Source organism: Sciurus vulgaris (assembly GCF_902686455.1).
Source record: "Sciurus vulgaris genome assembly, chromosome: 8".
Classification (NCBI taxonomy): Eukaryota; Metazoa; Chordata; class Mammalia; order Rodentia; family Sciuridae; genus Sciurus; species Sciurus vulgaris.
Genome location: NC_136468.1, coordinates 105,021,047 through 105,034,942, shown reverse-complemented (window position 1 = coordinate 105,034,942; position 13,896 = coordinate 105,021,047). Strand labels below are relative to the sequence as shown.

Below are 13,896 nucleotides of genomic sequence, written 5' to 3'. Positions count from 1 at the left end.
CAAAACAGAAACAAAAAGCAAAAAAAGGCAAATGGGATCATATCAACTAAAAAGTTTCTGCACAGCAAAGGAAATAACCAAGAAAATAACCAGAATAGGAAGAAATATTTGCAAACTAACCATCCACCAAGGGGTTAATAGTCATAATATCTGAAGAACTACAAAAATTCAATAGGAAAAAAAAAAAGACCTGATTAACAAATGGACAAATGATCTCAAGCAAGGTTTCTCAAAAGAAGATATACAAATGGCCAACAAGTCTATGAAAAAAATGTTCAACCTCACTAATCATCAGGGAAATGAAAATCAAAATTAAATCCACAATTAGAGATCATCTTACCCCAGTTAGAATGGCTAATTATCAGACAGACAAAAGATAACAAATGCTGGTAAGGATATGAAGAAAAAGGAACACTTATACACTCCTGGGGGGAATGTAACAGCACAGTTATTGTGGAAAGCAGTATGGAGGTTCCGTGAGAAACTAAAAGTAGAACTACCTTATGATTCCATGATCCCACTAGTAACTATATATCCAAAGAAAATGACATTGGTGTGTCAAACAGATGTTTGCACTCTCATGCTTATTGCTGCACTGCTCACAGTAGCAAAGATATCAGCCTAAGTGGCCATCAAAGGATAACTGCACAAAGAAAATGTGAGCTGGAGTGGTGGCACACACCTGTAATCCCAGCACTCAGGAGGCTAAGGCAGGATGATTCCAAGTTCGAGGCCAGTCTTGGAAATTTAGCGGTACCATGCTCAAAATAAAAAATAAAAAGGGCTAGAGCCAGGTGTAGTGGTGCACAACCTCAGCTAGTTGGGAGGCTGAGCAGGAGGCTCAATTGCAAAATAAAGGCCAGTGTTGGCAATTTAAGGAAACCCTATCTCAAAATAAAAAAGGGCCAGGAATATAGCTAATTGGTAAAGCACTCCTGGGTTCAATCCCAGTATGACAAAAGGAAAAGGAAAATGTGGTATGTATACATAGTAGAGAAATATTTTTCAGTCATAAAAAAGAACGATATACTGCCATTTGCTCACAGAAAGACAAATACCACGCATCAAACTGATATGTGGAAGTCAGAAAAGTTGCTATCATAGTAGAGAATACAATAGAGGTTACCAGAGGCTAGAAAGGGCAGAGAGAAAAGGGAGAACAGGAAGCATTCGTTACTGGGTATAAAAATATAGTTAGCTAAAAGGAATAAGTTTTGGTGTTCTAAAGCACAGTAGGGTGACTACAGTTAATACTTTATTATATATTGCAAAGCAGCTGGAAGAAAGGATTTTGAATGTTTCCAACACAAAGAAATGATAAATGTTTAAGGTGACAGATAACTGTCCTAACTTAATCATTACACACTGCATACATGTACTAAAATATCACATTAGATCCAAAAATACACACAATTATTATATAATCATTATATCAAGTAAAATAATTTTAAAACTTTTTGTTTTTGGTACCAGGGATCGAACCTAGGGGCTCTTAACCACTGAGCCACTTACCAAGCCCTTTTTTTTATAGTTTGAGACAGGGTTCTCACTAAGCTGCTTAGGGCTTTACTAAGGTGCTTAAGGTCTCCCTAAATTGCTAAGGCTGGCTTTGCAATCCTCCTGCCTCAGCCTCCAGAGCCACTGGGATTATAGGCAGGCACCACTGCACCCAGCTTTAAACATTTTTAAGCCAGGTGTGGTGGAATGCACCTCTAATCCCAGCTACTCTGGAAGCTGAGATAGGAGAATTGCAAGTTGCAGGCCAGCCCAGGCAAATAAAAAATAGTTAGGAATATAATTCAGTGGTAGTGTGCCCCTGGGTTCAATCCCCAGCACCACACACACACACACACACATGCACAAAACCCAAAACAAACTTTTTAATGAAGCTGAGGGGTGGACATGTGGCTCAGTGGTAGAGTACTTGCCTAGCATACACAAGGCCCTCAGTTCAATCTCCAGCGCCACAAAATGAATGCAAGGCTGGCTGACTGACTGACTGAATGAATGAATGAATGAAAAGCAAGTTGGGGGCTGGGGATGTAGCTCAGTGGTAGACAACTTGCCTAGCATGACAAAGACCCTGGGTTTCATCCCCAGTACCACACACACATACAAAAATATTTTTTAAATTAAAATTTTAAAAAAGATGCAGTACACATGTAATAATTTAAAAAACACATGTATACATGTTTATATATGGATAAACTATCTGTGTAAGAACTCAAAAAAAATGAAGTCAGGGATTCCTTCCAAAGGACCCATACTCAATTAAGAATATCTTAATTTAAAAAATACATTCTAACCAAGAAGTTTCTTGGGTTTGATAGCACATATGTAATTACCTATTATCTCTCCCAGAATGAAGACCAGACAGCAGACCTGGTGTGAGTTCCCTCACTCAGGCACTAGGCCCCAAGCTAGCATAAAGCACTGAGCATACTGGGGCAAATGCCAGCATGTGATGGAAAATAAGGGAGAATGGTTCCATTTTGTGAAGGTTTTGTAAGGATTAATGAATGTATTTTAAAAAGGTAAACAGTGCTGGTGCATACAGTAAGCATTCCAATAACAGAAGCCATTATCAAGTTTCTGTCAATCTTATTTTCAATACTCATTCTAAACACAAAATACTCTCCATAAAGAACTACATTGGAGTGTGTGGAAGTACACGTTTCCTTGCCATTTGCAGATTTTGTTGTATTTTTATTTCATCAAAGTAATAAATGCACACATTTTAAAGAGTCAAATAGTACAAAGAAACATATAACAAAAAATGGTAATCTCTGGTGCCAACCAGGAAAATCCTATATGCCACTTCCCAACAGCCATGCTAGGGTCTGTTTCTTCTGGCACCTAGGGTCCTTTTTCTAAATAATGGGTTTATATGGCTCTTGTTTACTTTCTTGTCTTAAGACACTGTATCTCAACTTCCAATTATATCTCTACTCCCACCTACCCTTTTTCTTAGAATATGATTTTTTAGTCATTAATTTGCTGCTTATATCACTTTGTCACATATATTCTACCTCACTTCTATGCCAAGTCATGAAACTACAATCTTATTCATATACAAAATTTTTTTGGGAGGCGTGGCGGGGCGTTGGAGGGGTGTTGTCCTGGCTGACTATGAACTCCTAGCTCCAGAGAGCCTTCTACCTCAGCCTTCTGAGTAGGTGCAACTAAAGACACATGCCACTGCACCTGGCTGTGCAATAATCTTTTATTTCTTAATAATTAAGTTTAAGAACATTCTAAGTGTACAAAGTACTGTAAGAAATAATATAAGGAGACTGATTGTGCCTTTTCACTCATTCATCCTGGTGGTGACATCTTGCAGAACTGCAGCAAAAAATCACACATGAGAGAGCTGGAGATATAGCTCAGTTGGTAGAGTGCCTACCTGGCATGCACAAGGCCCTGGGTTCAATCCCCAGCACCACAAAAAAAAAAAAAAAAATCACACGAGATGGATAATGACATTTAGATTCAAAACACCAATCAGATTCTGTTACCTTTTATGGGGAGTACCAGGGACTGAACCCAAGGGCACTTTACCATTGTACAACATCACCAGTTTCATTTTGTTTTTGTACTAGGGATTGAACCCAGGAGAACTCTACTTTTGAGCTAAGTCCCACCCCTTTTTTTTATTTTGAGAAAGGATCTCACTAAGTTGTTGAGGGTCTTGCTAAATTGCTGAGGTGGGTCTTGAACTTAGAATCCTCCTACTTCAGCCGCACAAGTTGCTGGAATTACAGAGGCACACGCCTGACACCAGTCTTTATTATTTTTTTATTTTGAGACAAGTTCTCACTAAATTGCTGAGGCAAGTTTCAAACTTATGATCCTCTTGCTTCAGCCTTCAGAGTCACTGTGCCGGGTTCCCCATTACTACCTTTAGATAGACTTAACTATTTTCTCCATCTGCACCACAGCAAACCCTACTGTGTTCTCCATATCAGTAACTGTGTTGTTTCAAGAAAGTTATATAAAGGGAATCATACAGTATGCAACCTTTGTGGGATGACTTTTTCCACTCAGCAATAACTCTGGCAATCCATCCAGGTTATTTTGTATATCAGCAGTTCATCCCTTTTTATTGCTTAGAGGTCTTCCATGGTATGAAGAAACCTCAATTTGTTTAACCTTTTGCCTGCCAAAGGACACTGAGGTTGTTTCCAGTTTGGGACTATTATGAATAAAACTGCTTTGAATATTCATATGCAGGTTTTCGTGAGAACACAAATTTTCATTTCCCTAGAATAAAATGCCTAAGAGTGCAATTGTCAGGTTATATGGTAGTTTCAAAGAAACTATCAAACTGTTCTCCAGATTGGTTGCACCATTCTGCATTCTACCAACAGTGCGAGAAACCCAATTCCTTGCACGCTCACTGGCACTGGATGTTGCCACTATTTTTTTTAACTACAGACATTCTGTTAGGTATGTAGTGATACTATAGTGGTTTTAATTTGCCTTTCCCTAATGGTGATGTTGAGCATCTTTTCATGTATTTACATGCCACCTATATATTCTCCTTAGTGGAATTTCTCTGTCTTTTGCCCATATTTGACTTGTACTGTTTGCTTTTTCTCCTGTTGAGTATTGTTTGCTTTTTCTCTTGTTTTGAGAGTTCTTTATATTTTCTAGATACTAACCCTCCATCACATATGTGGTTTGCAAATACTTCCTCTCCATCTGTAGTGTGTCTTTTCATCCTCTTTTGTAGAGAAAAATGTTTACACATTGATGAAGTCCAGTTTATCAATTTTTCCTTTTCTTGATAGTGCTTTTGGTGTCAAATCTAAAAACTCTGCCTAGTCCTACATCCTGAAGATTTTCTGAGATTTTCCCCAGAAGTTTTACAGTTTTACATTTAAGCCCATGATCTATTTTGAGTTATTTTTTGTATTAAGTGTGAAGTTTAGGATGAAGCTCACTATTAGCCTACGGCATCCAATTGCTCTATCCAATTTGCTGAACAGGTTCTGCACCTCTGACAACAATCAGTTTGTAGGTCTGCTCCTGGGTTCACAATTCTGTAGCAATCTGATACTTTTTGAAATCAAGCAGCCTAACTCTCATTCTTTTTTTTTTTTTTTTCTCACTTGTTTTTAGCTATTCTACTTTTTTCCTTCCCATATAAATTAGAATAATCATCTACAAAAAATATCTTGCTGGGATTTTGACAAAAATTGTATAATTCACTTCTAACTGTTATGAAGCTGTTCATATTACCTACTTCAGGGCTCAGGATGTAGTCCAGTGGCAGAGCACTTATCTATTGTGTGTGAGGCCTTGAGTCTGATCCCCAGGACCACAAAAAGTAAGAGACTATCAACTGCATACTGGGTACCTGTGGTGGCTTCTACTTTTCAAAGCATTGGTCCATTTATATGAACTTAGGGAAAACTGACATAGTAACATACCAGTCCACAAACATACCATGTCTCTCCATTCAGGCCTCTGATTTCTTTCATGTCTCTCCATTAATTGAGTGCTTCTTTGATCTTTTATCAGTGTTGTATAGTTTTTAGCATATGGATGCTATACATGTTTTGGAAGATTTATGCTTAAGTGTTTCATTATTTTAAGCAATTGTAAATGATTCTGTATTTTTAGTTTGTTGTTTACACATTCATTGCTCACATATATTATCTTGTTTTCTGAGTTTTTATCAAGAATGAGTGTTGGATTTTGTCAATTTCTGCACTGACAAGATGGATTACATTTTCAAATACTAAGCCAATCTTGCAACCTTGAAATAAACTCCACTTGATCATGGTATATAATTTTTTTAACGTATGCTGAATTCAATTAGTTAATATTTTGCTTAGGAGTTTTGTGGTTATATATCTTTTGTTGTTTTTGTCTGGTTTTGGTATCAGACACCACTTCCCTCCCCTTCCATTTTTCTAGAAGAGACTGTGTAGAACTGATGTTAATTCTTCAAATGCTTGGTAGAATTCTCCCAGTGAAGCCATCTGAGACTGAAGACTTCTTTTATAAAAGTTAGAAAATCATTGAATTTCCTTAATAATTACAAAACTACTCCAATTACCTATTTCATATTAGAGGATGTGTGGTAGTTTGCACTTTTCAAGGAATTGGTCCATCTTTTGGTCTACTGTTTCTGTGGTAAAGTTGCTGGTTATATTCTCTCCTTATCCTTTTGATTCTGCAGAGTCTTTGGGCCTTTGAAGAATGCTGGGTCATTTCCTTATGGTCCCCACGTTTCTGACAAGGAATCTGCTATTCTAACTGTTCTCAAAGTTTGTCTTTTGCCAATTAGAGTTGGTTTAGTCATTATATCTGTTATGGTTTGGATGTGAAGTGTGCCCCAAAAAGGTCCAGTGTCAATGCAATAATGGTCAGAGGTAGACAGTGATTGGATTGTAAGAGCTGTAACCTAAACAGTCCATCTTAGTGTGAACGGATAGTAATGGTAGACAGGTAGAATGTGGCTGGAGGAGGTAGGTCTCCAGGAACATACCCTGGAAGGGTGCACCTTCTCTGTGTCTTCCTCCCTGCTTCTTGACCTTTCCATGAGCTGAGCAGGGTTCCTCTGCTGGGCCCTTCCACTATGATGTGCTGCCTCATCTTGGTCCCCAAGCAACAAAGTTAGTCAACTACAGACTAAGACCTCTGAAACCATGAGCCTCAAATAAACTTTCCCTGCTCTAAATTGTTCTTGTCAGGTATTTTGGTCACAATGATATAAAAACTGTCTTAAAACATTACCTCTGAAAAGTTCTTCAGCCCTGCCCTTTATTTTCCCTCTCCAAGACTCCAATGATACATCTCTTAGAAATCTGCTCTGATCCCCTAGAGAAGTAGTAACACCTTTCTGTTAGATAGAACAGAATGTCAGATTCTCTGCCTGACCTCCGATGACAACTGAAGAGGGTGAGGGGTACTCTTCTTTACATGTGGGCCTGGTAGCAGTTCTAGCTCCCCACATGGCCCTCAGTGATACTTCCCTGGCTGGGGGAGTGACTGCCTCCCACATGGTTTCCACTGATACCCAGAACCATCCAAGGTTCTTTAACTTGTTATTGTCCAGCAGAGAGAAAGGTCCTTGTTCCCTGCTTGGCCAGATATTGTGGGACAAGGTGGCCCCCACTTGGCCTTTGCTGGTGGAACAGAGATGGGGACACAGTTGTTTCTGTCACGTTTGGTTGGAGTTGAGCAGGACTTCTCTGAACATGCTGTCTTATGAGGCTGCCCTTTCTTGGTCCTCTGGCAAGGGGGAGTAGATCTGCCCTTGCTGGTGTTTCAGGTTGCAGCCTTTTCAGCTCTGGGCTATACTAGGTGAAATAAGGCCCTCTGGACCTTGCCATGGATCCTTCTCCAGGGTCTGAGATCCTGGTTGGTTCACCTTCTCTCCACCTCTCAGAGCCTTTCTCTGTTGTCCCACACATAACATCTAGGGATTTTATTTGTACTTAACAGGAAGAATAAGAAAACGTTATGTTTACATCATCTTCCTAGAAATGAAAGCTTTACTTTTCACAGTTTACTTTCTCATAGCCTATGATGACTGCCCTTCCACCGTCTGCTTTGTTTTCTAAGTATTATTCCAATTCTTTCTCCAAGGCCTCTCAATAATATTCTTCCATTCAAACATACAAAATAATCTGTACTTTCTCTTCCAAGACTTTCCTGGTCTGTTCCTCAGATTTGTCTCCTGGGATTTTGCTTTTCTATCATCCTAGGAATTTCCTGCCCTCTTTTCTGTGCTCAACCCCTATGCCATGGACCTGTGTCCACCTGCTTGGTTTTCCCTTTGTTTTGATGTGGCAAATTTTCCAGGAACTTCTCAGAACAGCCTCCTGCAAGCTCAGACTGTAGAAACCTGACTTTCTAATCATTTCAAACAGGATCTTTTCAGTGTGGGGAGTGATGTCTAGTTATTCTGCATAATATTCTTCCTTTACTGTCTTAGTAACTTCTCACAATTTCCTCTGTTCTTTCTCCTTGTGTGTCAGATGTAGAACCTCCTAAATTGATCCTCTAATTTTCCTTTTTTCTCTTTCTCATCTTTTATTGAACTTGTTTGGTTTTTGGCTATTCTTTCTGGGAGATTTCTTAAATTTGATCTTTCAACATTTCTACTGATAGCTTTAGAATACATAATTAAAAGACCTTTAATTCCAAAAGCTCTTTCCCCATCTTTATTTAAAAGTAGAATCCTGTTATTTCATCACTCATGAAATTTCCTCTTATCTTTTTTAAGTGGATTTTTGAAATAATAACTTCAGTTTTGTATGTGGTGCTGAGGGTAGAACCCAGTGCCTCATGTATGCTAGGCAAGCATTCCACCACTGAACCACAATCCCAGCCCTCCTCTTATCTTTTTGAAACTATTATAAACAGTCATCAGGGAGGCTGAGGCAGGAAGATCATGAGTTCAAAACCAGCCCCAGCAACTTAGCGAGGCCCTAAGGAACTTAGTGAGGTCATTTTTCAGAATAAAATAGGGCTGAGGATGTGGCTCAGTGGCTAAGCCTGTGGCCCCTGAGTTCAATGCTCAGTACCAAAAATAAAAAAATAAATAAATAGTCATCATACCCCAAATAACAATGTTTCAGTCAATGACAGTCCCATAAGATTATAATAGAGGTAAAAAATTCCTATCACCTAGACCTCATAGCTGTCTTAATGTTATAGTGCAATGCATTATTCAATCTGTGGTAATACTGGTATAAATAAACCTACTGCACAACTATACAGGAGTATAGCACATACAATGACATGTAGTGCAGAATACTTAAATGACTATGGTACTGGTTTGTGTATTTACTATAGTATACTTTTATTGTTTTTTTAAAGTGTACTCCTTCTACTTATATTTTTTAAAAAAGTTCACTGTAAATAGCATGCCATGTTACACTGACAGCAGCTTCATGTGCCCCATTTAGCTTCTTTCCATGAATCCCCTTATGGCAAAGATCTGGTTTCAGGCATTATAGATGCTTGACCGAGAAAGGGGCTGGGGATTCTGACCATCCCTAGCAGGCTTTGATCTAGGTCTCTCTCACCCTCCCTTGTGCCAGGTGTCTGCATGTCCAAAGCCCCATCTCCCAGTGGGGAAGGAAGAGGCTAATTCCCTGGCTCGGCCACCTAAGGGCAGAAATCCCTCTCACAGGCAAACAGACAAGACCTTGGACCTGGACTCTGTCCCCTGTGGGTACTTAGATCCAGCAGCACCAGCTCTGACTCAGTTATCTCACCTCTTTAGCTTCCTTCTCCTATTTATGGGCCCCCTCAACCTGTTGTCTCTCTTCATTCTCCCCAATTTTCTGGCTTAATACCTTTTTATTCATTTACTTTCACATTAGGGGACATCACACGGCTTAAGACAGTCTGTTGAGCACAGGTCTTTGAGACACAATGATGGGCTCAAGAACATGATCAGAGGGCCTTGACCAAGTAACTCTTTTTTTTTTCTTTTTTTCTTTTTCTTTTTTACAGTAATGGGGATTGACCCCAGGGCCTCCAGCATGCTAGACAAGTACTACTACTGAGTTATCCCCATCTCCCCCCCACCTTTTTAAATTTTGAGACAGGGTCTCGCTAAGTTACCCATTTTGGCCTTGAACTCGCAACCCTCCTGCCTCAGCCTCATGAGTAGCTGGGATTACTGGTGTATGCCACCATGTCCAGCACTCAACCAACTAACTCCTGTCATCTGCAAACAGAGATGATGTGGGATTTCTCCCAGTTCTATGACCCCCTTATGGTGGAGCAGGACAAGATGCCCATATGGCTGGGCCTTGGAAAGAAAGGACATGGCAGAAAAAAACAAACTTTGGTCAGAGACAGGGTTTTGGGTTTTCTTGTTAGATACATCAGCACAGGAAAAGGCAGTGGGTGGGATGTGGGTTAAGGCACTGTGTGGAGGTAGATGTCTTTGTCAACTCAGTGTTGCGCCCTATGACCCATGGCAACTTACCTTCACCTCCTTCTCAATATAGTCGCTCAGCAGTCTGTCTGGCTCGACGCGCTCAGGCAATGACAGCACCACAGTGTGCAGAGGGCGCCTCTCTGTCACCTTCTCATGGGCTTTCTTATCTCTACTCTTTTCACCTTTTAGGAATACTCGTTTAAATGGCGACACAATTCCAGGCTGCAGGCAGAAATGGCAATGATTGGAGTTCATTATTCACAAATGCTTTGTGTTGTACCTATGGCTAACAAACAGAAGTAGCCAAAACCATTACCACAATCCCCATGCAAACAGGGGTTGATGATGGCCAGGCTAGTGAGAAAGGACCAAGAATACACAGCCTGAGGGATTGGGCTCCATGGCCAGCTCACAGGCCCAGGTGAGCCAAGTGGCAACTTGGAGGACTCTGTTCACTGCAACACATAGAAGGCGAGTAACTTCAGTTGTTGAGAAGAGAGACAGAGGGAAGAGTTTCCCTAGGAAACAAAACATACATGGCTCCAACTCCTCCCAGCTCTGGGGAGCATCTTCATTTCAGAGAACATTGTGTGGGCAAGTAGGAAGCATGGCCAGGCTTCAATCAACAAGGAACTATCTCAGCAGCCAAGGTGTAACAGTCTACAGAAGTTCATTTCGTCAATGGTACTAAGACTGAACCCAGAGCACTCTACAACTGAATTACATCTCCAGTCCTTTTTCTTTTTTCAGACAGGGTCTTGCTAAGTTGCTAAGGGTCTCACTAAATTGCTGAGACTGGCCTTGAATTTGTGATCCTCCTGCCTCAGTTTCCAAAATGGTGGTGATTATAGGTGTGCACAACCACATCTAGAAGAAGTTCATTTTTTTAATGGAACATGTACTGCTTCTGCAATTCCCTCCCCATGGCAAGCGCTCTGGGCATCAGGTACAGACAACTGGACACCCGATCCATCACTGGCCAGTTCCTCACTAAGCAACCTCACGCCCTGTTAGGCACCTAATGAAAGTTCTGAAGAGTAATCCTATAAAAGTGAATTCAAAGAGAGAGTGAGAGAGGATGAAAGCAAATCTAGCCTGAGAAACCCCAGGACAGGACCTGGCACCTCCTGATCACTGACACCATGAGGAAGCAATCCCAAGTTCTGCTAAGAGATAGAACTGTAGTCGCTGAACATAAACCCAGAGAAAATAAGACACTAATGTGCAAACTCAGCAGCAAAATGTCACAAATGCAGGCATAGACACCAAGTGACCTTTGTAAGAGACAATGGCATCACTGCCATTTTCTCTGTGATCTGACAGACAACTTAGGGAGGAGATGCAGCTGCTCCTATGGCTCACCTACCGTGACGGGATAACAGTACCCAGATAGCAGCTGGGTCCATACAGCAGGCCCAGCTCAGACCTTCCCTTATCCCCAAATACAAAATAATATAAATGACCGGATACTTGAAAAAGCTTTCATTTCTATCCCCTGCAATATGGGAAATCGAGCCACACAAAAAATCCAACACAAAACAGTGTCACAGAACCTATGGTCCCAGGTGACACCTTGTCCAACCACCAATCTCACAATCACAGCTGAGGATAGAGCCTGTGATTGCTTCCAACAAAGGTAAAATTTGGTGGCCCAGCAGCTCCCATCAGATACTGCAGTTACCCCCATAGCTTGGCCAGACCCTACCCTCCCCACTTCCTACCAGAACAGTTTGCTCTCCAGCATTAAAGGGAAAAAAAAAAAATCAATAAACAAGCAAAGCTACCCCATCCTCATACAATAGGTTCAAAGTCTTCCCTGATCCTGCTGCCTCCTGACTGTGGATACAGCTTTTTCAGTCCCTCACCTTCACTGCTGACCCTTTAAATCTATGGCTTTTTGATGTTTGGGTTTTATTACACTCACTGAAACACAGAATCAGAAATCCCATTCAACAAAAATAAAACAATACAAAAAGTCTTGGCACTGGAGTTGTCTACTCACACTGCCACCATGCCTGTCCCCATCCCCACCCCAAGGTTTCCTGCATCTCAAGGACTCTTTGCTACCAGTAAACAGAGAAGTTCCTCAGGCTAGAGGCTTGACCTCCACTCTGCATGGTCTTGACTGCATGGCTTCCTAAGCAAACTGATTATCTAAGCTCTCACCATCTCTAAAATGGGTTTATGATCCTCATAGTATGTGAGCAGACTATGAAATAATCTAGAAATCCCCTGAGCACACATCTGATACATTGTGAACAAGCAAAATATATGTCAATTATTTTTATTAGTTTTTACTCTTGACAATACATTATAAATTCATCTCAGAGGTCAGTGGTACACACCTATAATCCCAGAAACTTGGGAGGCTGAGGCAGAAGGATCTCAAGTTTGAGGCCAGTTTTAGCAACTTACTGAAGCCCTGTCTCAAAATAAAAAAATTAAAAGGTCTGGGAATGTAGATTGGTGATAAAGCATTACTGGATTCAATCCCCAGTCACAAAATACATACATACATAAAATCTCTTCTTCAACTTCTATCATGATAAAAATAGCCTCAGACTGCGTTCTATAGTCCATGACCACAGACTAGAAAATAAAACTGGGCCTAGCATCCACCTGAGTGCTTTATCCATGCCCCAACATGGGACAAGACTGTGGTTCAGGTTCAGAGTCCTGTGATCCACTAAAATACTTTCCCTCCTGTGAGCTGTTTTAACCCACCTGCATCTGCTTCCTTGACCTGGAGTAATCAGTCCATCATTGACCTGGAATAGTCTATTGTTGACCTTGACATCCTCTCTTGACCAGTAGCTCCCCCAAAGGTAGCCCCTTAACATTTCTTGCTGGTGTTTGGGAGAGGGTGGAGTAAGATGACCAAAGGTCTCCAGGGACAAGCACAGTGGCACATGCCTGTAATCCCAGAGACTCAAAAGGCTGAGGCAGGAAGATTCCAAGTTTGAAGCCAGCCGCAGCAACTCACAGAGACCCTAAGCAACTTAGTGAGACCCTGTCTCAAAATAAAACATTAAAAAAAAAAAAAAAATTAAAAGGGTTGGAGACACAGCTCAGTAGTAAAGCACCCCTGGGTTCAATTCCCAGTACCAGAAAAACAAAGAAGGTTCCCAGGGCAGGTAACAGCTAAGGCTGCATGAAGTGTGTATATAGCTCCATTTACTTTGCTCTGTACTGTTTTCATCTTTGAAATATTTATATTTGAAAAGGATGAATTGCTGCTTCTCACTGTTTATACATAAACTGGGACAAGACATAAAAGCATATAAAGTTAAAGAGAACCAATATCCTTATAAGACAATTCTCTACAAGATGAGTAACACAACAGATGGAAAAAGGTTCTGGAAAAGTTGGCAGGGGTGCTGGTTCTGAGCTGCCAAGTTCATGTTCTACAACAGAATGAAGTGGGCTACCCGTAGGGTACTGTTCGGGCTTCATTCTCTTCAGTCCCCAGACCAGCTTGTACTTAAGCACCTCAGGATGTGTTTAGACAAGTGGTGGAAGGGGGCAGGTGGCACTCAAACCAGGCAGTCTCAATGTGGGGTTCTCATGGGAGAATGGTGAGAAATGGTCGCCTGTAATTTGTCAAATCAGGTTTTTACTGAAGGTAAACTGTAAGCTGGAAATGACCCCCCACACTTGAATATGTAATTTTAACAATGCGAAAAATCATGTTTCATCCGCCCCACCAAAAACAACTGTGATTTCCTCACCACTGACACCATTCTCGGTGACTAGATGGCACATGAATTACTCTTAACATGTGTTATACTTAATCACTAGTTTCTCCTTATAGTTCTTATGATATACATAGCCTAGCCCTGAGGGATATACGAAGGCATGTGGCCCATAATCCTGTCTCTTTAGATATTCATGGTCTCACACTGGCCAATGGGAAACAGCTGTCATGAAAACATTTTCTCCTGCAACCCTACACAGTTCCCTCCTCTCAGTAGCTCACCATGGCTAAG

General features: G+C 40.9%; 1 protein-coding gene across 7 annotated transcripts in view; it reads right to left on the bottom strand.

The window, feature by feature from the left end:
- Nucleotides 1-13,896, bottom strand: part of CCM2 (CCM2 scaffold protein) — a 65,052-nt gene that overhangs the window by 26,077 nt on the left and 25,079 nt on the right. For 6 of the 7 annotated variants that reach the window (XM_079149908.1, XM_079149911.1, XM_079149906.1 and 3 more), the window contains one exon: nucleotides 9,959-10,132. The exons of the other annotated variant lie outside the window; for it this stretch is intronic. In XM_079149908.1, the coding sequence (XP_079006034.1) occupies nucleotides 9,959-10,132 (174 nt within the window). The remainder of the gene's footprint in view (nucleotides 1-9,958; nucleotides 10,133-13,896) is intronic. 7 annotated transcript variants of the gene reach the window in all.